The 24,480-nt window shown below is 44.4% G+C and overlaps 1 protein-coding gene and 2 long non-coding RNA genes across 3 annotated transcripts; 2 read left to right on the top strand and 1 right to left on the bottom strand.

The window, feature by feature from the left end:
• si:ch211-286o17.1 (hematopoietic progenitor cell antigen CD34) lies at nucleotides 1-12,776 on the top strand. The gene is made up of 8 exons (XM_061784993.1): nucleotides 1-214; nucleotides 8,261-8,368; nucleotides 9,476-9,708; nucleotides 9,796-9,876; nucleotides 10,037-10,157; nucleotides 10,288-10,340; nucleotides 10,407-10,556; nucleotides 11,626-12,776. The coding sequence occupies exons 1-8, from the start codon at nucleotides 130-132 to the stop codon at nucleotides 11,812-11,814; spliced, it is 1,020 nt and encodes a 339-aa protein (XP_061640977.1). The 5' UTR covers nucleotides 1-129; the 3' UTR covers nucleotides 11,815-12,776.
• Nucleotides 7,585-14,235, bottom strand: LOC133483584 (uncharacterized). The gene is made up of 3 exons (XR_009790149.1): nucleotides 14,058-14,235; nucleotides 13,597-13,649; nucleotides 7,585-8,432 (listed from the first exon to the last, which is right to left on the bottom strand). It is a non-coding gene; the product is annotated as an uncharacterized LOC133483584 (long non-coding RNA).
• A 2,296-nt stretch (nucleotides 14,236-16,531) lies between these two features.
• Nucleotides 16,532-24,057, top strand: LOC133483583 (uncharacterized). Its single transcript, XR_009790148.1, has 2 exons — nucleotides 16,532-16,850; nucleotides 17,125-24,057. It is a non-coding gene; the product is annotated as an uncharacterized LOC133483583 (long non-coding RNA).
• Nucleotides 24,058-24,480: the final 423 nt, after the last annotated feature.

Consider the following 24,480-nt stretch of genomic DNA (forward strand, 5'->3'; position numbering starts at 1 on the left):
AAAGTCACAGAACACAAGTGGGGCTTTATCCATCCTGCTCCGGGTAAGAGGAAACCTTAAGCCGCTGCTGAACCAGCTTTACCTCCACTTTTCCCTCCATTTTTGACCACCGCCGCCTGACGCGTGCACATGGCAGCATCATCTCCACCGCGAGCGGGGCTACGTGCCAGCATGCTGGCCTTGGCCTTTCTCCTCGTCGGTTCCGTCACGATTGGTGAGTAATGCATTTATTTTGAAATGTTGCAAAGTGGAAGAAAGTGTGCTAAACTTGTTCAGCTGCAGGGAAACCCGAGTGCCGGGGGTGTTGGGGGGGGGGGAGTTGGAGGAGTTTGAATGGTCTTCCAGTTTGAATTCAGATTTTAACCCTACAATCTCTTTGCTCACCGGAACGGAAACAAACCGTTTCAAGCCTGATGTTGAAAAAGGAGTTGTTTTTTGGGGTGGGGTGCTTTTGCCCCTCGAGATGTGGTGCTCCGAGGCAAACAAAGGGATCATTTGAATGATCATTATGATACATGCTGGAATCTGAAATGATTATTTAAAGACTATATCATTATTTGAGGCTTTTTTCTTTAAGCTTTGAAGTCATTTACTGCTATTTTACTATTGATCTTCCCAACTTTGAGAAATGTCCCTATTATATTTAACTGGATGAAACATGAAGCCGTGTGTGTGTGTGTGTGTGTGTGTGTGTCTACATAGTAGAGGAGGCTTTCGTGAGACATTCTCGTTGACTGATGGAGTTGAACTATCTGGAAAATTGGATACAGCTCGCATGCTCAAGTTCAATTGAAGAAATTCTAAAAGTTTTTCCAACTAAATTCAACAGCAGCTTCGTTTATTTTCCCCCCCAGCATCTTCGAATGACCTCGGGCTCCTTTTTGTCACAAGATTTTGCACAATGAATTTTGTCCTTTCAACATCCCCCCCCCAAGCTGCTTATATTCCATCCAATTGCAAAGAGCGAGAGTTGAGATCTTGCTTCAACAAAACTTTCACAGAGCCACCACCAAATAAGGAAATAAACAGCTTTTAAGCCTCTCTGTAATCAAACCTCTTTCCAAGGGAGTTGCTTCTTCAACAGTAAGAAGGAGCTCCAGCCAGGCCATTTGATGAAACTCCAGTTTTAGTTCTTTAATCATAACACGAAGAGCTGGAGGGTCACTCGCAAATAAAATGTGACAAAGCCAAGTTTCAATCTTACATATCAAATTGGAGCTGAGCGTAAACAAAACCTCTGTGTTGTGGCCTTCAATTAATCACATGACTTAATTCGAAACGGGTGTTTACCACAGCTCATGAGCTCATCCATGTAGAGAAGTTTTAAACAACATTGTTGTATAGATTCTGAAACAGAAAAGTCAAATATCATACACATGGAAAATCCCGTGTGTTGCGTTACATTTGAACTAAACGTCTGCTTCCTGAGCTGGACTCAACTAACCAACTGAATTGTCTCGTTAACTTGGGTGATTGTAGCTGTGCTGCGTCTTACGTAAGCAAGGAAGGACAGTCTTACTCAATGGGTGAGATTTATGAGCTGGAGAGTGTGTAATGGTTACCGGGACAAAAAGAGAGGGGGAGTTGTGCGAGCATAATGGACAGGCCCACATGGGAAAACTCCTGCGGCGAAAACATTCAACAGGCTTCTTGTGGAAAAATGGGAACATAAAAGTAAAGGAGATTTCGCGTGTTTGGACAGACCACCTAACATATTTCACCAATGCACCATAACACAGTATGAGGTCTGTGTGAAGTGGTTTTAGGGCGGTTCTTCAGTCCGGCGGCGAACCCAGCCCAAGGTAGGAACATGTAATCATGTGAACCATTGTTTGCGGAGCCACTATAGAAGTAACAGATGCAGTCAAACGTCAACGGCAGCGTAGCATCGAAGTGATGCAATGAGATCCCAGTCAAGTACAGATGCCGTCCCACTGTTTCCAAGTCGTACTGGTCCCAGGAGTAGGCTAAAGCTATACATATGCCTACTTTTGAAACTGTTACTTCCACGATACGATGGAAATGTAACCGGTGGAATGGGACTTGATCAAGCGACACATTTTCCAAAATACAGTGGGCCTTATGATGGAGTAAGAAATGTATGCTATGTTTACATTTAACGTCAGCATGCGGTACCATGTAAGGTGGTGCATTTGTGTGCGCTTAAATCACTGGCCAGTTACACGCTGACGTGCATTTGCATTGTTTGTTCGCATTCAATTTACTTTCCTAAGGTGAAGCTACGTGATTGTTTTCACTACACCATGTGTAACTGTCTTTGTTTTGTTTGACAGTAAACTTCAGCTTCAAGCCTCTTTTTTTTTTTGAACAACTGTTCATTGTTTGCCGAATTGCTGCTTGTAAAGTGAGTTGGGTGAACTTTTTGCTTGCAAATCAATGCAGAAAATATCGCCAGGACGACGGCTTGTATCGAAAGAAAACTCAGTGGCAATATGTTTTTGTGTGTTTATTTATTTTCTCTTCAACTGTCAAAACCCAACACCGTTCCGTTAAGGTGTGTTCCTGCCCGCTGTTTGACCGGAAAAATTGTTGCCAACATTGTTGTGTAACAACAGGATTGGAATGAACACTAAATAAATAAATACGAATAAAACGTTTACAGATAGTGGTGCGAAATGTACCACGCGAGCGTAACTGCGCTGTATCACAACGTGGCTTTAATCAAACACCTTCATGCTTTAAATAGGGGCAGGAAGCTTGAGCGATAGATGGCAACGTTAACTGCTTAAAGCACTGAACGATGTTTCAAAATCTTTACACATGGACTAAATGCACTCACGTCGTAAGTTTAAAATGGCTTGTTATAGCCGATAGCAGCCCTGGATGCATGCACAAGTAGTTACTTTTCTGAAAACGTACTACGTCTCAAATTCTTTCGGCGCGCAATGGATACGAAGCCTCTGAGCATCCGACTCACTGTGGAAGCCGATCCCTCCAATGTCTACCTTCACACAATCAAACCCGACGAGGCCTATTCACAGCCAAAGGCAAATGTGAGGGGGAGGGTTGGGGTGCAACGCCAACGCACCAATTGGAAGCAGATGTCACGTTTCCTGATCGGTGCCCCCGCAAGCAGGCACCTCACTTTTGATAAGCAGCCCTCGGGGTCGGGACGGCTGCAGCTGGGCAGCACCGGGTGAAGTATGCGCCGCGTCCACGTTGTTTTCCTGCCAAGGGGAGCGAACGGGATGGCTATCAATCGCTCTGACACGAATGAAGGGGAGGAAGGAGGATACGGGGGAGGGGGGGTGGGGTTATTTTGTATAGTCAAGATACTGGGGATCAGCAGCCTGTTGTTTCAAAGAGGGTAGAGTTGCAAAGCACGCTGAACCCAAAGGGACCAGGCTCCGGTGTCACATTCCTCGGCATGCTCTTAACTCTCCAACTCAGGTTCATTAGGAGGGACGGATATGAAATTACAAAGCAAGATACTTCCATTTACTCCTTTATTTGTCAATTGGGAAAAGAGCAGGAAAAGATGCTATTTTTGATGTTCTGATTAATCAGAATCAGAATCATCTTTGTATGTCCAAAACACACAAGGAATTTGTCTCCGCTAGTTGGAGCCGCTCGAGTACGACAACAGACGGTCGATTGACAGAGAACACTTTGGAGACATAAAGACATTGACAAAAAACAAAAAACAATTGTGCAAAAAGATGCAGAGTCCTCGAGCACTTGGAGCAGTTCCAATGACTAATATTGCAATAGTCCGGTGCAATGAGCGTTGTGCAAAGGGCGGCGAGACTTCAAGGAGTGGATGCGGTTTCAAGTGACGAGTAGTGCGATCGTCTGGGACAATGTCGGTTGTGCAAATGTTACGGATACTCCTCAAACAGTGTGCAAATGGAGCAGATGCTACTCCGGCATGAGTGGCCAGTATATGCAAATAGTGCAGCATGGTGCTATTTGGTGCTAGTGTGAACTGAAGATTGAGGGAGAGGTGGATAGCAATCCCACTGGCACAGCTCGTCATGCTGAATAAGCTGAAAGAAGACGGCATGGCGTCGCCGAATGTTACGCTGATTAAATAAGGCCACCACAGCGCCAAATTGATGTCTTTGTGACGACAGAAGCTTTGATGTATACAAGGGCAATGTTGTTCATTTTGTTAAAAATAATCTAATCTGAGAGGTCAAGGTTTTGACCACCCGTGACCGACCGTCAAGCACAGACCGGCGATTTGAAGAAACTATTTTAGCCCGTCCGTCACGTCGTTTGGTACCAGCTAAATCAAGACCGAGCATGGCATTCACACGTCTAGCTCGAAGAAAACATCTGCTAGGAACAGAGAGGTCTTTATTGAAATGGTCACAGTGGGTCACAACAGCTCCAGTGTTGACAATAAGCTTTTCAATCAGCATGCAATTACATTTAGTTTACAGCTGGCAAACCTAAATGGGACAATTCCCAGAAAAATAAGTGCCTGTGTGCCACATCCATCACATGCTTTTAGACGGGACGCTAGCAGAACTTGTTGGTCCAATGAAGAACGCGGATGCCACATTATTTGGCACGAGGCGACGCGACGGGGAATAAGTCACGTCGAAAGTGTAAAGCGAGTTCTGTGCGGCCATGGGAAACATCTCGCTTGCTCTTTTTTTGAATGAAATGAAGAACACATGTAGTGAGACGAGATGGTTACGGTCCCGTATTCCGTTTGATGTGGAGTACGGTGGAAACTCCAAGGTAGCTCAAAATCCATTCTGGGTAACTCGTCAAACTCCTATTTGTCCGGATTTCTAAAAATGTTGCCCTAAACTATAAATAAACTTTGAACATCAAACCTTGTAACAACACAGATGGCCGTCATACTAAAAAGAAACGAACCGCTATTCATGGGAAAACCTAAATACAACAAAAACTTTTTTCACTCTCACTTAGCAAGTATCAAAATAAGTTATGGATGCCACTGTAATCCCTAAAAACTAAACACTCACTCTTAACTTGGACAAGTTTGATAACTATGGTGACGTTGGCGCCTTTGAATGCGCGTCCGCTTGCTTCATGTAACTTCTTTGTTGAGTGTTGTCCTTCTATCGGCAAGTGTCTCTCACACACACACACACGCACACACAAAGCGAAACGCAGTCAGTGGATAGTCGCTGAACTGAGCTCTAGTGAGGTACGCTGATGTCTTGTGTTTGAACTCCAATTTTGGGGGATTTTTGGGACAAAATGTTGGGTTAAATTTGACTTTAGAGGTTCCGCTGTATTTTACAAAATAAATAAAAACGATATGGTATGACACACTCCATACACACAGCAGACAATAGTATAATTTCTCGGGGAAATGAAAACCAGAAAAGATCGATTATGTCTTGCGACATTTATTAATAAATCACTTTGCCAAAACAAGACAGTTGGATTGAATTCAATTACATTTTGAGCAACATTCTACTACATTTTTATGAGAAGAAGGTTCTGCAAAAAAAGGGCGCGGTCATGTTTCGCAAAACCGCCAACTCAAAGTATACATCAGCCATGAATCAATAGTTGCGGCTTTGTCAAAGGCAGCGAGGTGCTGTGGGGTTCAAGGGCCACTCGCGATCATTCATCAAAACGCCAGTCCGAGATTTTGTACCACCACTGATGGGGGTTCACCTCAGCCTGCTACAGCTCCCCCGCCGAGAGGGGAGGGGTCACCGAGCAACGCAACAACACACCTTCACTTTTCAGCACTCCGCCGCTCGAGTGAGTCCCGTTGTGTGTAACAAAACCAATTTACGCACCAGCCACTTTCAACCTCATCCCCTTTTCCGGATACGGAAAGGAAGATGGCATCTGGAGATGACAGCCTGCAGCCAGACGCACGAGGTCAGAGAACGATTGTCCTGTTATGTCGTCGCCACCAAATATTCTGGACAATGTAATATATAATATTTGCTGGCTACCATCAAATGTATGCGTGGTTAAATGAGCATTTATTAAAACAACTAATAGTCCATTTCGAAGGGCTTGTAGGTCCAGCGCCGGAGAGAGTAACATGGAGTATATTACGTATAACACGTTTGCAAGATGATTGTTCTTAAAAAAAGGGGTTTTATTCAGAAACCTTCATATATACACACACGAGCATGTCCACGTTTGGTAGCTTGACACGTGGCGTCAGCCCTGTGTATGTTGCAAAGTATAGAAACCATATTTCCGCTGCACACTTACGTACGTAGAATCTAACGAGCAGCTGTCGTGGACAGTTGCGAACACAGAGCACGCCAGAGGGCCTCCTCGCAGATTAAACGGCCCGAGCACCTGCACACACACACACACACACACACACACACACACACACACAACACGCAACACGCTGCGCTGACCGCGGTGGCACCCGCTCGTCTGGTTGATTTGCCGGGTTAGCACCCGGCAGACGTGTGGCACTGCAGAATCAACAAATATATTCTGTAATAACCAATCCTGGAGTAGACATGGGGGCTTTTTTTTGTCTCTCCTGCGCATCCTCATTTCCCATTACCATCAAATGTCAGATCGCTAGCTAAGCAGAGATGGTGATATCATGTGAAACCAAGAACGGAATCAATTGACAATTGAGTCGAGCAAGTTCAGTGCAGTCATGGAAAAATGCTGGAACTTAATACTGCACAAGCTAGCGTTTGCAGATATCCCAAGAGTTCAAATAATTCTGATGTGAATTCACAAGGGCTCTAGGAGACCTCAGTCCATGTGGTGTACAGAATTTTCCATGTGCAAAATGGATGTGTTTGTTTTCACAACAAAAGCAGAAATGGGGAATAAGTGGGATTCGTCCTCTTTCTAAACACATCATGAACAAAACCTTGGAGAGCACAGCAACCTTCAATTGCAAGTCAACAAACCAAATGAGTATAAATGTTTTCTGATGTTATACCTTCATGAAATAATACCTATGCAATCTGCACATGTACAGTATATCAATGGGATTTATGGAAGAAGAAAACAATCACCATAAACCTGAAGCCAAGTTTGTGACAGCTTAAAAAACAAAAGGGCCCACGTCTAAATGAAAGCCGCATGTGAACAAAGCCACGAACAATACGACAATTTAAAGAGGGCAGGAAGCAGCAAAACTAACACAGCGAGTGAGCGAGAGCGTAATGAGATCTGCAGAGTCGATGCATTATAGGAATGCTTGGAAACTGAGGTAATGATGGCGGTGTTTTGGCAGCGCAGCGCAAATGTGGGCAGCAGGAATGCCCACAGTGTTTTGGTTTGATTGCCGGACCCTCCTCGCTTGCAATTTGACCTGTCACGCCAACAAAAGGCTTCAAGCGCACCAACGGCTCAGTGTCAGCACAGGGTGGGGTCCCAAAAGGATAGAACAAATACAAATCTATCGCAGCGGAAAGTCACAAGACATTCAAACTCAATTTTCGAGTCTTAAATTGTGAGGGAAGGACCGGAAAATGATCACATAACTCAAAACAGTTGGGAAAGTATTCAGTGGTGGTTTCACCTCGGCCAAACACCCAATCGAGGCGTCGTCACACTATGTCATACGTTCAATTACCTCACCATCGAGCTGTGAAACTCTTAACTCAAAAGCCCGATTCACTATGAGTGCATGCGACCACGTGAAGCCAAAAGTCCTGAATCAACTTGTAAATGCAAATATTATAGCACGAGTGCGTAACTGTTCAACACATTTGTAATCCCAGTTAGCTTTGGCATGGGAAAAAGAAAGCTATGCCGCTCCAAACGAAGCTCCAGTTTGTAGGACAGAACGCGTCACTGTATTCGGTGTGAAACGCTCTCTTCTGGCACGCAGCGCGTCACTACAATAATACATATTTTTCTACCGCGTCCCCTCTGGCGTGTTCAAATTTTCCTGGGAAGCTTTCGGCCTCCTTCCCAGTGGGAGGTGAGCGCATTTGGCTGGCAGGGCCAAGTCTCGTAGTGAGCGACGGTTTATTTGCTAAGGGCTCCAGCGTGGACTTTTTTACTCCACAGCCGTTCATTGATTTAAGGTCTTGCTGGGAGATGAGATACTCTTAGGGCTGTAAGTGCTCTATTGTATGCTTGCGTGCCTTCCGGCCTGCACAGCCGAGGAATGTAAAGCACGGAGTATATAATCACTTCTTCCTCCCCTCTCTCTATTAGCGAGGATTACCTCGTAGGCGTGCATTAAACCTGACAAATCTGTTGTTGGAGTCCCAATTTGACTGTAACTGGATGCTTTACTGTCCACCTTGTATCGTGTGAGTCTTCAAAATTGATCGGGTATGATTTCAACTCTTCTTTACAGCGGGGGTCAGAGCACAAGATGACGTCGTCGCCACGGGGGCAGCGTCTACCGTGGCCGCAGAAGAATACATCAGAGGAGACATGATCCCGATGACCACTGTCGCGCCTGGTAAGCCGGAATTCCTCCCTGGCAACCGTCTCTTGGACGCATTCATGTGTGACTTAAGGTCTCACTGTGGGCAAAAAGAAGCATCATGAAACACAAAGTAGTTCATATCCCTTACCAATAAAACTATTAACTACCACCTACCAATGTAGGACCCGGTCCAATACATATGGCATTACGTTTCACTAGAAATGTTAAGATGTGACGTCAATTATGCTATTTACCTGCTATCATAATGCAGTCAGATTGATGACATGTTTGGACACTTTGCTGGGTTTGACAGTGGCATTTAAAGATTTACAAGATAATCAAAATGACAGGGTTGTTTTCGAAGACAACTTTGAACACATGCGCCGTATTTCGGGAAAATCGTGATTCCGCATTCGAGAAAACTAGGAATCGATCGATATGACGAAAGCTTATGCGGAGACTGACAAATGTTTTGGGCAAAAGGCAAAAAAAAAAAGACTCTGATCAATGTCGAGATCTACACAACAACTAATAAATAGAAAAATACGTTACAGGGGTCCTCGGTTTATAAGTGCGTTACATTCCTACGGCGTCAACATAAGAACTTGTAGGTAAGTCGGAAAGTGCCGTTGTCATTCACTAACCTACACCAATGCAATAGTGAAGATTGTTTGAGTAAATATTTGTATGAAAAATAAGTATAAAAGAAAGGAAAATAAGTCATAGCGGTGGTAAGTGAGTGTGACTTCTTGTGCTGCGTTTTGACATTCTCACGCCGCTACGCCAACGACTTCATTGCGTGCCCTTCTTCAACGTCGAAACGTCATATGTCGCTACCTTTGTAAACAGAGTACTCTCGCATTCATAGTGGCTGCCGACATTGCATCTTACAGCAATTCTCATCTCCTTGACGTCACGATACGATTTGCCCCACGATTAGAAATTCTAACAAGTTGGTCATTTCACTGGAAGGTCTGGAAGGCAATAAGTGCCCGAATAAATCTCAAGCTTCTGAATATTAGCGCTCGCGTAGTAACAAGCTACTTGCCATCATTTTGGAGAGCCCACAGTAGACACAGAAGGTCCGCATATCAGACCGTAAAGCATGTCCTCACCATTTCCATGTAATTCCCTCCTCAGAGACAAACAATCAACTATTTGACATTGTGATGGAAACCCAAGACACCGTCCAGCAGACTACAGCAGCGGCGCCGCCTGCGGAACAGCCGGACCCGGAAAGCGAGGGAGAGGACACGGCCCGAGGGGGACAGTTCACAGTAGACGTGTACGCAGATGAACCCCGAATCCAGGAACAACAGACCGCCGCAGCGGCACCGCCGGCGAGAGGTGACGGCCCAGAGAATATTCCCGAGGTGAGATGTCTCCACGGGACACGTCTCTTGAGTTTTATTGTCAGGAAGCCTTTGCTGGTGCGCTCACCTTTGGATTGAACCATGTAGGGCGACGTGGTGTGTGTGAGCAAAGAGGTAGTCCAGGATAAAAACGCTGTCAATCTGTTACTCCTCCAATCTTCCAACTGCGTAAGTAAACGCGCTCCGTTCTAATTGTGTGTATGCAAACTATCAAGAATGTACATTCTTCTACCTTCCAATCGGCCACGCTTATTTTTGTCAACTGACTCACAACGAATGGCGACAAACACTACCTACGCATCAGTTCAACCACAATCTCTCATTGCAGAAAACTACCAAGGTGAAGATTCAAAGCGTTCTCCAAGAGTTGTGCGGGGAAGACTGCAAGCTAGAGATCTACCAGGAGGACAACACGGACCAGATCCTTGTATCTGGACAGTACGTTGAAGGTCAGCCATATGGGAGCAATGACGACGATACATACGCACTGTCGTAGTTTAGTTCGGACGGCGTTCAATGTGATCGGCAGCGTGAATGAGGCTGGATTATAACTCAAGGCGTGCCTCTCCTGTTTTGCAGATGACATAAAAGGCATGGTCAACAAGTTCAACAATGACAACATCAAAGACAAGGTAAGAGAAACCGCGGTGAAAATGCTCAAATGATACATTCACAATTGTCTTGGTTTTGCTGAGCAGGCTGGTGTGAAGGAAGCGTTCCCTCACTGGAGGAAAAACTCTAAACTGGTGCTGGTTTCCCTGTTGCTGACTGGCCTGCTGCTGGCTGCTCTGCTGGTCGCCGGTTATTACTTTAAGACCCACCGCAAGAATTCCAAAGGAGTCCGGCTGGTGAGTGGATAAAAGGACACAGACATTTTTAGAAAATTGGGGGGACAAGAAAACAGGAAACCAAGAACAGGCTCTGTGGGGTTTCATTTTAGGTGGCAATACCGAGAACCACAAGACGCTGGACTTTTTGCCTTGCCCAGATCACTCCTACGATATAGTGCGGTTATATGCGAGCGATGATAGTGATCGATAAAATGATCAATTTGTTACATTTAACAATTATGGAGCTCATGCAAAGTTTGATCAGTCACCGATGTTACGTTGCAACATAATGGTTAATGGATTTCCCAAATTGTTGGAATTGGAACTCTAATGCAAAGACGATGAACAGTCGGAAAATGGATTAGCACGTGCCGGAAAATTGCCAGTCCACCAAGCGGTCATAAGGACGGACTTTTCAGGCACCCCAAAAGAGTTACCGTCATGTGAATTGCAAGAAAATCATGCCAAATACAAACTTTTTTTTTTTCCCGGGTAAATTGATTATCAATCACATTTCGGATTCTCCTGGCAAGGACAACCTCACGTAACTCAAAGCAGTCGTCTTTTCCCCCCCTTTTTAATCTCGCCTCTTGCCACAAGGCTACACATGGTTTCAGTTCCTTTTTCTCACTAGTTCATGACATCATCTTTTATATCGAGTTACCACATGAGGGTACGCCCATGCGAGCGTTTTGATGGAATTGCCTTTGCTCAAGGCCCCGGTTACTCAGCGCTGTGCAACGCCGTCCCGAGTATCACATATCGTATGCGGAGATATTCTTATAGGCTGAGCCACTCCCTGGAAGTGAACGCCGTCAGAGAGAATTAGTGTGAGGAACGTATGCTAGATGACCTCCCGGCGGACGTCGTGCATCTATGTTCACACAGCTGAAAACCATAAAGTTCATTCAGAAAGAATGTTTTTGTTTACTTTGCACGTGCAAATGCATTCTCGCTTCACACATTTGTGCCTGATTGCGCATCCTATTTGAACAGGGAAATGAATTGTTTGGGTTGTGTGTGTTAGCTTGACAACAACCCTGGAAAAAGAAACAGAACAGTTTCGTTTGCTGTGTGCTTTCTCCAGGCCGAGTCTTACCAGGTGGATGAAGAAAACCAGGCCAACACCCTGGTGTCCGTCGCCCCGCTGCCCCAGGAGCCCGTCAACAAGCCCGCCAACGGAGAAGCTCCACCAGAAAACGGGACCAATCCCGCCCCGACCACCAATGGGCACTCTGCCAGCGGCCAGACCCCGGTGGCCGACACAGAGATGTGAACCACTGGTTCATTCGACCCACGATCCTCCTGTCCGCTGCCTTGAAGGCTTTCCACACTTTGGAGGGACAAATTGAGCAAAAACAACCGTCTTCCTTCCCCCGCAACTCCACCACACAGAACAATGATGACGTCAGCGAGGTTCATAATGACATTAATGACAATGCCTGTAATGTGAATAGTTTGGGATGTCGGCCCTTCCAGGAGGACCCTGCATACAACGTATTTGGGACTTCAACTGATCAGCAGGGGGCTGACTTGGATGTGTCAGCGCCCCCTAACTTTAGTCTTGTAGAGTCAGTCGAGTAATGTCAAATATGTTCTGTTGATCCTCAACATGAATCCTTCTTTCATGTCAAGCAAAGGTCCAATAAGCCATACAGACCAGGTTTTAAATACTTGTAAAAAGGTTTGAGGCTTACTGCTTTGTTTTGTATTTTTGTTCTTTGTCGTGGTACTGTCTGTTAACATTTTCTTCACTTCCCTACCTGCTCGTAAGCTCATAAAAACTATCAAGTATACTAATTGCACTGTAGCAGGTAACAAATGGGATCCAATAATATTGACCAATCTGGGATTCAACGAGATCTGGTCCAGTTCAACAGCAAAAAATCCAATTTGTTGCAAAAAAAAAAAGGAATGCTGTGTTAGCATTCTATATCCAAACCAAAACGCTGTAACAACCTGCATGATGCTTTTGGATTTAATGACGAGATAGTAAGATGAAGCTATTATTTGCAAACAAACAAACACAAATGATTTTACCACTTGCAGCAATCTTCAGCCAAAGCTTAGTTGGTAAAAGTATGTTTTATCATTTGTGTTTGCATTTTGACTAATGACATGAGTGTGCAGCTTTTCCTTTTTTTTTGAACTGACATGTATTGCTCTGTTTCCACTGGCATTGCATCAACATTGTTTTTGTTTTTTTATTTGTAATAAAGTGGAAAAGCACAAAATCGACAGCGCTAGCGGTCAACAAAGTCAATTCTGTGAATTCTAACCAAAACATTTTTACAGTGTATCGCTTGTGGCAAAAGATAGACTGCAACGCATCTTTTTGCTTCTCTTGTGATGCATCGCCACTGACTTATTACAAACTTATAAGTATTTTCTTTGAAATGTTAAACAGCATTGAAGCATGGTACACGCATAACAATAATCGCGACAAATACGCATTTTCCCCACCTTCCGATCAAAATCAGCAAAGGCCCGATTGTTTGATATCTCTAAAAATGTATCCAGACCGATTAGCCTATTCACCTATTCAAGGTGTGTTAAGAGTGATTTTTTCCTCCACGATCTGCTCGGGAAACTGTCAGGGCTGGGAATCTTAAATGTTAAACCTGTTCAATATTTACTGTCACAAATCCACGTGTGTGTGTGTGTGTGTGTGTGAGAGAGCAACACTGAGTTGGGTTGAGTTACGGACTCCGTGATGAATGATTATGAACCATAAGGAATCGACACGAAGCTCAATTTATCCTTGTCCTGTGTGGGATCTCTCCGCTTCACAGTTCTGAAGTTGGGGGGTTCAAATCCAGGCTGCGGCCTTCCTGTGTGGAGTTTGTGCTTATGTTTTGGAGTATGTTCTCCCCGTGCCTAAACGGGCCATGCGATAGCCTGGTGACCAGTCCAGGGTGTACCCAACCTCTAGCCTTAAATCAGCTGGGATAGGATCCAGAACAACCATGACTATAGTGAGGATAGGCGGTATAGAAGATAAGACGTTTGGGTCTGTGGGTACCCTCCTTAACACGACATGATGGAACACTTTACTCACCAGGCCTATCACAAATCCACCAGTTGGTTTTCCAACCGCAGCTCAGAAACATTCTACAACAGACATGCAGAGATATTTATACAGTATATGACAATGGAAAATGCATGCTAGAGTATTAAAGTATATGTCCTCATGTTTACACTGAGGCCAGTTTAATGTCAAAGAGAATGATCGTGACCGAGGACCGACATTTTAAACGGGTCACTTCAATGCACTTAATAAATAAAATGTCCACATTCAGATGACAAACAGACCTCTGGAGGACGTTTAAACTCAAATGAAAAATGTTCGTTTCCCATTTAACTAGTATTTATCTCAAAATATTTCTGAAGATGCAAGACTGGAGGCTAAAGTAAAAAAATAATCATAATAATAATGAAAAAAAATAAATAAAAACTTCCAAACAGGTGGGCCTTTACATTGTATTGCTAGTGAGCAGTATTTGGCATTACGGTACTTACGTTATATGCACACTTGAGAGACGTTTTGTTTCCATTGAGATTTGATAGCCGCAGATTAATTTAAATATTGACCCCCTCAGATCAAGGTTTACTCGATATCGTCTGTGCGTGTGAGAGGGGAGAATGCTGAAGATTAGACGGCAATTACGCTTGAAACATTACTTGTTGCCCAACAAATGTCCACTACTGTAACGTTTAAGGTAGCGAGTTAGCGTAAAATGGCAAGACAGCAGGGGGCGATAATTTTCCTCGTGTATTTTACACGGTGTCCATGGAGGAACTGTAGAATTGCAATATCATCTAGTCGGAACCTACACAGCGGTGCACTGTGCTCACCACTAAGCGATCCGACTCGCCTGACTATGATTTTTAATACCGTACAGCAATGGATGATCGAGGAGAAGGTGAGTAAATCGACTTTTGTGTAAAGACAAAACGTTATTCTGGTAGTCAGACCATGTCGACTGTAAACTCTTTTACAATAAATTGTGTTGCCTGCTGATACACTTCAATTTAATTCTGGCAAGCAATTATCAACAGCATTTGAGGCAGCTTGAGGTGAAATTTGCACTCTGGTTAAATCGATCAACACTGTTGTGTGAGTTAAACCGTATTTGTAGTCTTAGTCTAGCAATAGGCCCTCAGTGTTTTCATTTTATTCATTGTTATGGTGTTCTTAACGTGATTGTTTTTCTTTTTCTTTTTGTTTTTTTGGGTCCAGATAGCATACATGCAGGCGAGAAGAAAGAGTGCATCCCAAGTTTCACAGCACAGTAAGTAGAACACTCGTTATGAACAAAAAATAAAACCTCTGGAAATTTGTGTCTGGCAGATGATTTTTGAGGTTGTAACAGTGCTTCTTGCCAATGCTGTTGGAAAGCCCATTTTTGTCCCTCTTAAACAATGCCCCATTACCAAGGAACATTAATTGTGGGATGGCAGCGCAGGCTGGCACTTCTTCCTCCTGCTGGTCACACACACAAACACACACACACACACACACACACACTGCTGTGGGATGGCCTTCCACTCCTCAACCAGGAATCGTCGCAAGTTGTAAACACAACATTCAATAAGGTCGTCGGCACATTTTACATGTTCCCAACTCTCATACTCAGTTGAGCTGCTCACCCCACAAATGCATGTTCCTTACAAATGGGGCCTCGTTTAAAAAGGGATCGAAACAACATTTTCAATAGTATACCTGTACGATTTATTGATGAGTAGCTTTGTCACAACAGTGACGTTTTTTCGTTTTATGTTGTAGCATATGTGTCATGGCACGATCCAAATAAAATGTTGACATTTCGTACATGGTGTTTGTTCTTATTCAGCCTGTATATGTTCTTTAGTTTTTTTCTTGTGGCCCCTCTATCATAGCACTTGAAAATTGGTCTGGAATTACCGCTACTCACAACAAAACCGTAAACTGCAGCTGGCAGTGATTTTTCTGTCATGCAGCAGAACCAAATACAAATGTTTAAATCCCCCTTGTAAAAAGCATACAATTACCAGCGTGAGTTTGCCTTCATTACAGACCAATTTTGAGGGTTACAGCGCCACGTTGTGGAGGTAATATGCTATTGCATTCATGACATTTAAAAACAAGGCAGCATTTCATGGTAAATTACCAAATTGCGTTGTACAAAACGATGGCCAGCTTCGGGAAGATGTTGGATGTTTTAGTTGGTAAAAGTCAAATCCATGGGACATTGGGATTATTTTAAACCTGGAACCCACTGTCACCCTGCTCGGTTCGTTCTTTCTATATGTAAAGCCCATCTGGAGTACAGGCCACACATGAGGTACACATCCAATACACTGTCTGAACTATGTTAATAATGCTCACTTTTGATTGATACGAGCAGGTGGTCTTCATTTCCATCCATTTTCCATGGCGCTTGTCCTTATTAGGGTAACTGGAGCCTATCCAAGATGAATTTTTGCCGACCGCTCCTTCACGATGCTCCAAGAGACGGTGCTAAATATCTTCTTACATTCAGGGTAATCGATTAATTCTCCCCCGAGCCAGGAGTACCTGGAGAAAATCAAAAGTCCACACAGAGATGATTCAATGGAGATTCAAACCAGGATCTCTTGACAGTGAGGCAGATGTGCTACCCACCCATGCTTCCTTGGTATTCATTTCACATTGATAATTCTCTCATGTAAGAAAATAAGGTAATCAAAGTGAACCCGTGATCCAAAATAATTATTAACCGAATACCTGTCTGGCAGTGCAATCCAAGCTAAGCGTTATTATGTATTTATTTCGAAAACATATTTTGTAGGGGATCCCATTCAATTCTGTGCTTTTGTATATCTAATCAAGTCACCTTTCAGTTGAGACGTCATGTATCAAAACGTCCACTGACGTCATGGCTGTCGTTGTTGACATTCCATGTCGTTCGCCACATTGTTTTGATAGTTATGTAAAAGTACTAAGAAGATGTGAACACGACAAAGACAGGCGCTTTACGGTAAAAAAAATAACAAATAAAAAATGGCGTCCGTGATCACGTGACCCGTGCGATGTTTGTAAACATGCGTCAGCCACATGTGATTCCGGCGATGACGACGTGTTTCTCGGAGCTCTCGGCCAATCGGCGTCCGGAGGAGTGTCTGTGGGCGGGGCCGCCTGGTGCTTGCGCTATGGAAAATCGTTACTGTGGGATACGCCGCAGATAAACGTTGCGCTCCCGGGGCCGACGGCTGCGGCGAAGGGGGCGACCGCGGCGGGCCGACCATTCGCGGAGTGGGGGAAGGACCGACGACACCCCAGCGGCTCGGCAGGTAAGACAATCTCCACGATAAACACGTAAGTTATTGATGTTATTATCCGGCGATAGCGTCATGGCGCTGCGTAATGTCGCGTCCAGAATACCACTAAAAGTAGTTCCGAATGCTTGCGCGAAGTGCTCCCAATAAAAGGTGCTATTTAAGCGCTCAAAATGTGAATTTGAACAAATACAAAAGCCTCGCTCGTCGTCGTAACAGCGACACGACGAGAAGTGACCGTGACGTGCGCCTTTTCAACAACACGCTTTCGCCTCCGACTTGACAACAGGTAAATGAAACTGCGTCAGAAGAAGAAGATCCGCTGGGAAATTTCCGCCAAGGCGGCCGGTACGTAGCGACATGGCGTCAACTTGAGCCCGCAACTGTGCGTCACAACTTGACTCGGGGTGCGCGACAGTGCGATGTAAACAAAAGGCGTGAAGGCAAAGCCCCGAATAGGATGCTGCGCAAGAGATGGACAGTGCCTACTCGCGCAGTGGAAGAGGAGCGTCCGTATTACGCAGTTCACAATGGCACAACACCTAACGAGTCGACACCCTGCTTCCCCCCCCCCCCCCCCCCCACACACACTTTTAACCATTCAATTTAAAGCGCCCACTTCAATTCTTTTGATTCAGTGTGTTTTTTATTTGATGGAGAAAGTGGCTCGACGAGAGTGGTGACGCAACTCGCGTCACCACAACATTTTGCTGCGTCACAAGCTGCCAGGAGGTCAACAATAATGTCTCCTTTTGAGTGCGCACTTGATATGATGAAAGTGGTTGCGGCGTGGGAGCTCAGGGGGGCGCTGCCGAGTAGCCCTCGATCGGCCCTCCTTCGAGAAGGATGCTGGCATTCGATAGCATAGGATAAATAAACAGACGGAAACCGAACAAATGCAAGATGCTTCCGTTCGGAACCTATGAGTCAGTGGATGCTTATGATGGGGTGGTGAATCATACTTTGGGAGCCACCGGGCACACAATCCTATGGGCGATTTTACACAAAATCTAAAAAGTAAGGAACGTTTTGTCGGAAATTGAGGCGCCGCAACACGTATGGAGTATCGCAACTTCCTCGCGACCAATAAAAGCAATTCAAAACGGCCCCAAATGGCTCCTCTCGGACACTGGACAACCCTGGCTCACAATCAAACGGCAGGCACACCAAAAAAGGGGCCAACGTGGCCGACACCGACGCAACTGTTGCGCGGTGTGCGTGTTTCGGCAACTCGTTTTCATGAGGGGCCGACCGCAGGCCACTGGTTTTGCTGAGTTTTAGAATTTCAGTTGCCACGTTGTCGATGCCAATTAAAAATGCACGAGCTTTCACAAAAAAAAAAAAAAAGCCCAAACATTTTTGGGTTTTAAGTAAAAGCTCTCTGGCAGCCACCTTGTGCCAGTCTATAGTGTTTCACATTACAGTAATACTTCAGTATACAGCTTAATCTGTTCTGACCACGATCGTAACGAAAATACATACAGGCTTGCAATATTTAGCGGTAAATGCGTGTGACAAAGAGTCACAAACGAATTTTTTCAGTCCCGTTCGCCGGCGTTGCCCGGTGTGCTGCGGACCTAAGATAAAATGATAGCGATATAGTTGATAACAATGCCACCAAACATAACTTAACCCAACATGCGGTAGGAGGCCACACTTTAATCCATCCGACATTGTGTACGTGCATCGGTAGGTGCAGCTGTTTTGGTTAGCAACATGCTCAAATGGTAGTTCATAGGGCTTGGACTCACTGTCTCAATCCCCATTAGCTATTTGCATTGACAGTGACAAATGACCAGCAAATCACAATCAAATCATTACTTCCAAAATAAAGACATCATTGTCCAACAAATGAAAAAGTTCAGTTTGAAAACTATCTCTAGCCCCCTGGTTATGTCCTGGTCGCAGTTTTTTCGGGGGGTCACAGATTTTGCCACAATACCAGAAAAGACATTTTGGCTGGCGCTTTTCCCTCCGGAAAAACGCTTTTTTGAAAATGGCTTACTTTAACGAGGATCCCTCGCCGCATCGTGGCCGCGGTCAGTTTTGCACACTCGCCGCTCTCGGTGCCATACAATGTGTAGATTTGCGCTGGCTAGCTGGGAGCATCTGCTTCAACAAGCCAGCAGGTTAGTTTAGCTGCTAGCTAGCAGTAGCTGGCTAGCTCTCATCAATCCTCTGCCACAATGTGTTCAATGAATCTTGCGCAACTTTATCCAAGTCATCTGTCGGTCACAGTCTATCATGAACATCCATGCAGCTCCTCGGGCACGGCCATCGGGCGCCTCGTTCCACGGAGATTATTATCTTGGGGGAGACTGCTCCATGATCCAGGTGATCGGCACAGGCGAAAGATAAGTGGACGTAGACCTTACCCCTGAGGAAAATGTGATTTGTGGTCATCCAAGACAAAGACAACGCTCATTGCTAGCAAGAGTTTTTGTAGGACCTGAATGCTGTGTCATCTGCGGCCCAAATGTCCTTTCCGAGGCCGACCAGTGCAACAAGTGACCCACTTCCGCGGATAAGGAAGCGTGACCTCAATAGTTGTTTTGCTGCTCTTTGAAGGGAGGGGTGCAGGCTCTTGCGCTAAATTAACAACCAGCGCCCTCGCTAAGTGTTGTGTCGTCACATGCGGCTCCCCGGAGGGACGTTGCTGTTGTCCAGCATGAAAAGTACAAAAAAAACCATTTGCAACAAGCGCAACCTATTCTGATGGCTGTTTAAAGCCACCTGCAGCACTCGTGAAAGCTTAAGCGAGCGACCCAAGATTGTAGAATTGGAGGCGAGAGATGCTAAAATTAAACCGGGGCTGCACTCGACCACGACGATGATGATGATGTATTAATAGACAAGTGAGGCGGCGTTTGTTCGTAGGTATCAGACTTGCCAGAATGACCGTAAGTGTGCAGAAAGCATCTCAGCACCTCACTGAACCATAATTGGAGATTAATTATTCGTCTAAATATGAAATTCAGCTACCGTGGGTCGAAGTTGAAGAAGAAGAAGAAGAAGACATGAGGGCAGTTGGTGTTGGAGAGGAGGATGCAGGAGAGAGGCTCTCATGGCAAAGGATGAGGCGCTGTGGCCACCCCTAAAGGGACAAGCCCAAAGCAAAAGAAGAAGAAGAAGAAGAAGAAGAAGAACCTTAAAGAATGAGGCGGCACCAATCGATTGGTTTTTTTGTGTTTTTTTTAACGATAATACCAATTTGCACAGACAGCAGAATTGAAATTCCACTTGGAGCTCGCTCACAGGAAGACGGAGGCATTACCCGCGTAGCAGACTGGAAACCATTTAAGGGTGTAGTACCTTTTGCCTTAAGTGATCTGGGATCGGCTCGAGCCCCCGCTGGGACCCAGAACAGGTTTAGCAGTCGAAAAATGGATGGATAAGAGACAGAGTCTTCATTCTATGCTGTTCTGATATATTACACTGGACACTTTTGGTAGGAAGACACAGAGGTAATTAAGCTAAAGACTGCAATTTTCAAATTATGAAACAATTATTCATACCCATGAGTAACCTTTCATTGCTCAGTGACTCTCCGTACTGTGTTTGTATGTCTCCAAAATATTTTCTGTCAAATGGCCATTGTTTACCGAAAAAGATAAAAAAGATATCACTCACCACCATCATGACAAACATTCAAATACAATAACATATTAGGCCTAAGCGTTCATCCAAAACGAGGCAGTGTTTTTTTTCTAAAAAGTGTACTTATTACTGTAAGACACTATAACAGTATGCACTTTGAACATTAACACTTCACTTGAACATAAGAAAGAAAAAGAAAAACGACTTCAATGATTCAATTAAAAAATGTGGAAAAGCAAAGACTTCTTAAAGATAAGATGTACATGTATTGTATAGGGCTGCACAGTGGGCGACTGGTTAGCACATCTGCCTCCCAGTTCTGAGGATCAGGGTTCAAATCCGGCCGTGCCTGCATGCGTTTTCTCCGGTTTCCTCCCACATCCCCAAAACATGCACGGTAGGTTCATTGAAGAATGTGAGTGCGACTGCTTGTTTGTTTATAAGTACCCTCCGATTGACTGGCGACCAGGGTGCGCCCCGCCTCTCGCCCAGAGTCAGCTGAGATGGGCACGCCCGCGAAGGATAAGCGGCACGGAAAATTGATGGATATAAAGTTAAATACAACTGAACTGTACTTCAAAAAATGTACCATACTTGAAAAGTAGAACAAACTGGATTTTTAAAAAATTGTGTTATGTGTGGCTTTGTTTGATCCCCCCCCCCTTTCAGCTTGTGCTGTTAGGGGTCGCCACAGCGTGTCACCCTTTTCCACGTAAGCCTATCTCCTGCATCCTCCTCCCGAACACCAACTGCCCTCATGTCTTCCCTCACGACATCCATCAACCTTCTCTTTGGTCTTCCTCTCTTGCCTGGCAGCTCCATCCTCATCATCCCTCTCCCAATATACTCATTCTCTCTCCTCCGGACGTGACCACACTCACCATTGCTCTGGCCTGTATTTCAAGTCCTCCACCCTTGCTCTCTCTTCTCCCTGTAGCCTCACTCTTCCCCCACCACCCCTCTCATTCATGCACATCTATTCGGTCTTACTTGGGCTAATCTTCATTCCTCTGCTTTCCAGTGCATGCCTCCATCTTTCTAACTGTTCCTCCACCCGCTCCCTGCTCTCACTGCATATCACAATCTCATCTGCGAACATCGTGGTCCACGGGTACTCCAGTCTAACCTCATCTGTCAGCCTATCCATCACCACTGTAAACAGGAAGGGGCTCAGGGCCGATCCCTGATGCACTCTGTCACACCTACAGCACACCTAACCACTGTAATATTCTAACATACTTCTCTGCCACTCCAGACCTCCGCATGCAGTATCACAGTTCCTCTCTGGGTACTCTGTCCTAGGCTTTTTCGAGATCTACAAATCAGAATCAGAATCATCTTTATTTGCCAAGTATGCCCAAAAAACACACGAGGAATTTGTCTCTGGTAGTTGGAGCCGCTCGAGGACGACAACAGACAGTCAATTGACAGAGAACACTTTGGAGACAGAAAGACATTGAGAAAAAGAATGAAATAATTAAACATGTCGCGGGTCAAATTGACCCGGGAACACAATTTATGTTCCTGATAAATTAACATTACAGAAGGATTCTGCTTTTGTTCCCTTGATCTTTATAGCTTTACCTGTACCTTTTCAGCACGAAGGTACATTAGAGTCTAATAATTATGGGTTGCGTTATTGTTGATTGTTCTTTGAGGGTTGGGAACGGCCCGCTCAACTTGACCGCACAAACCGTTTCGATTTAGAAATACATTAGCCCGATGAGTTTGCCTCTCTCATGCCTGATAAATTAGGACCTCTAATCTGTAAGAGGATTAACCACCTACTCTGTTTATACGTACACACGCACACACATGCACATAACCAGGCATTAGGTGTGCAAAGCATCGTCACCGATTCGAATGTGATTCAATACGGTGACAATGCACGTGATTAATTTGGATTTACTGGTAAAGACTGTCCATCCCAAATGCAGCGCGCCACAGGGAGGAGTGGACTCAAAACAGAAGAAAGGAAGTGGTGTTGTGGCCTTAAAAGTAAAAAAACAACAACAACAACAAAATGACAGAAACACTAAACAGCGTGACAACAATTGTTTTAGAAGATGAAGCACAACGGAGTGAGGATTAGCCCCAGATTGACGAGTCAAATTGTCTCCGAAAGACACACTAAGGTTTTTGGATTAAGTTGCTTTGTCATAGTCAGCAGGATGACTGCAAGGGGAATGAAATCTCGTGTCCGGCTTTGCCTTAAATGTAAAACAAGACTTTTGAACGACGTTTCGTGCAAATTTGATTTTGAATTAGGCCTTGGAACAAGGTGCAGACCTGTGAAAAGGACATGGGTTTTTCTGTGGACCTGTACAGTATACTATTTATGTCCAAAGTTGGCTGTGCTTCATCACGGCGCAGTTGCGCTCGTTTGTGCCAGTTTTGGAAGTCGTGCAATCTTTCCGCATCTGACCCACTTCAGAAGGAACGCCGGGACTCAAACAACAGGTTGTGTCAACACACTGGAAAAAGATTAAGATTCTTAAAAAAAAAAAAAAAAAAAATGTAGTATTGCTAGTGCCTGTACCCACTCAGAATGTTATCTATTATTGTATTGTTTCATGATTTTATGTCTGAGCAATGTTTAAACACTTTTAGTAGAGCATTGTTTTTATAAATCCATTTTTTTGCTGTTCATAGTTGGTTACGGTCCGCTGTAACAGGGTTGAGACGACTTACAAACTGTACTGTACCACAGTGTTTATCCGCGGTTGCTAAGCAGGCGCTGCTCGTGCAGAGCAAGTTAGCATAACACTCATCATTGCTCCAAAAAAATGATGAAAAATTTGTAAAAATTCAAATGAAAAAAATGGTACCGGCAGCTATGCCGGCAAACATTCTTGAAGACATTTTCACACAACAAGTTAGTTCTTGTCGTTCTGTTGATTTTTATTGTGCTCGGTGGGGGCTAGCATGGTGAAGCTATCGCGTTCACCATGACACGTAAATTATGCACTAAAATTGCTTTAAGCAAATTTGTGTTTGAAGCCAGATTTGAACCCGGGTCCCCAGAACTGCAAGGCAGATGTGCTAACCAGTAGTACACCATGCCAGCTTCCAACATAACAGTGATTTGAAATATATATATATTTTTTTTAAAAAGTCTGATTTTGTGTGTTTTGCAGATGGCGGGCCTCAGGCCCACTAAGACGAACAAGGCTTCCTCCCCAGGGAACCGGTTTCAGATGGTGTTTTAGAGTCTAAAATCCCATCTAGCACCATTTGAAATCGGTGTTCTTGAGCAGGAACACACATCGGCGGGCATCGACGGCAAAGTTGCGTGACCTCACCAAGGATGACCGTTTTCCTCTGGTGTTCAGAGTTGCCATCATGTCTAGCACCATTTGAAATCGGTTACATTGTGGAGGGAAGCGCGACGCAGCTGTGTTGATGTGCTGCCTTACATGGCCAGCAGGTGGCAGCCGTGTGACATCCGGGGTTGCCCAATGGTCGTGTTTATTTATTTATTTAAAGTCTTATTTTGTTTTGTAATTGCTGACAGGTTATTGTTGTTGTACCTATTTGTGGTCAAATTTATGTGGGAAATTTATATGGTCACACCCCCCCCACCACCATTAAATGGTTCCAAATAATAAACTGGTATCTCACTATCTATGCTGTTTGAAGATGTTTGAAAATTTATAACTGAGTTTATAAATTATGTAAGTTGACATATTACAGGCAATTCTTTTGCAGGCTTTTGAATCTAAGATAGCAAGTTTAGAATTAAATCAGCGCATTGATTAGTGACATACTATCGGCAGAAGTAGGTAGCCAAATGTTGTACTCAAGTATTACTTGATTAGGAGTAAGTACTCAGTGGAAAACTACTCTAGTACTGGGTAATTGCTGCATAAATTCTAATTTATTATTTTAATCGGAGTATGTATGTCAGACAGAGAAAAAAAAAGAAATAGGAAAGTGCAACTTCAAATAGTGCTCAATAATATCACTAACTAAAACAAGAATAAATAAAATATATATTTTAAAAAAAAGGATATAAATCAAGGCAGAGTCGGCCAGAATAAATTAACTT

Source organism: Phyllopteryx taeniolatus, chromosome 9 (assembly GCF_024500385.1).
Source record: "Phyllopteryx taeniolatus isolate TA_2022b chromosome 9, UOR_Ptae_1.2, whole genome shotgun sequence".
Classification (NCBI taxonomy): Eukaryota; Metazoa; Chordata; class Actinopteri; order Syngnathiformes; family Syngnathidae; genus Phyllopteryx; species Phyllopteryx taeniolatus.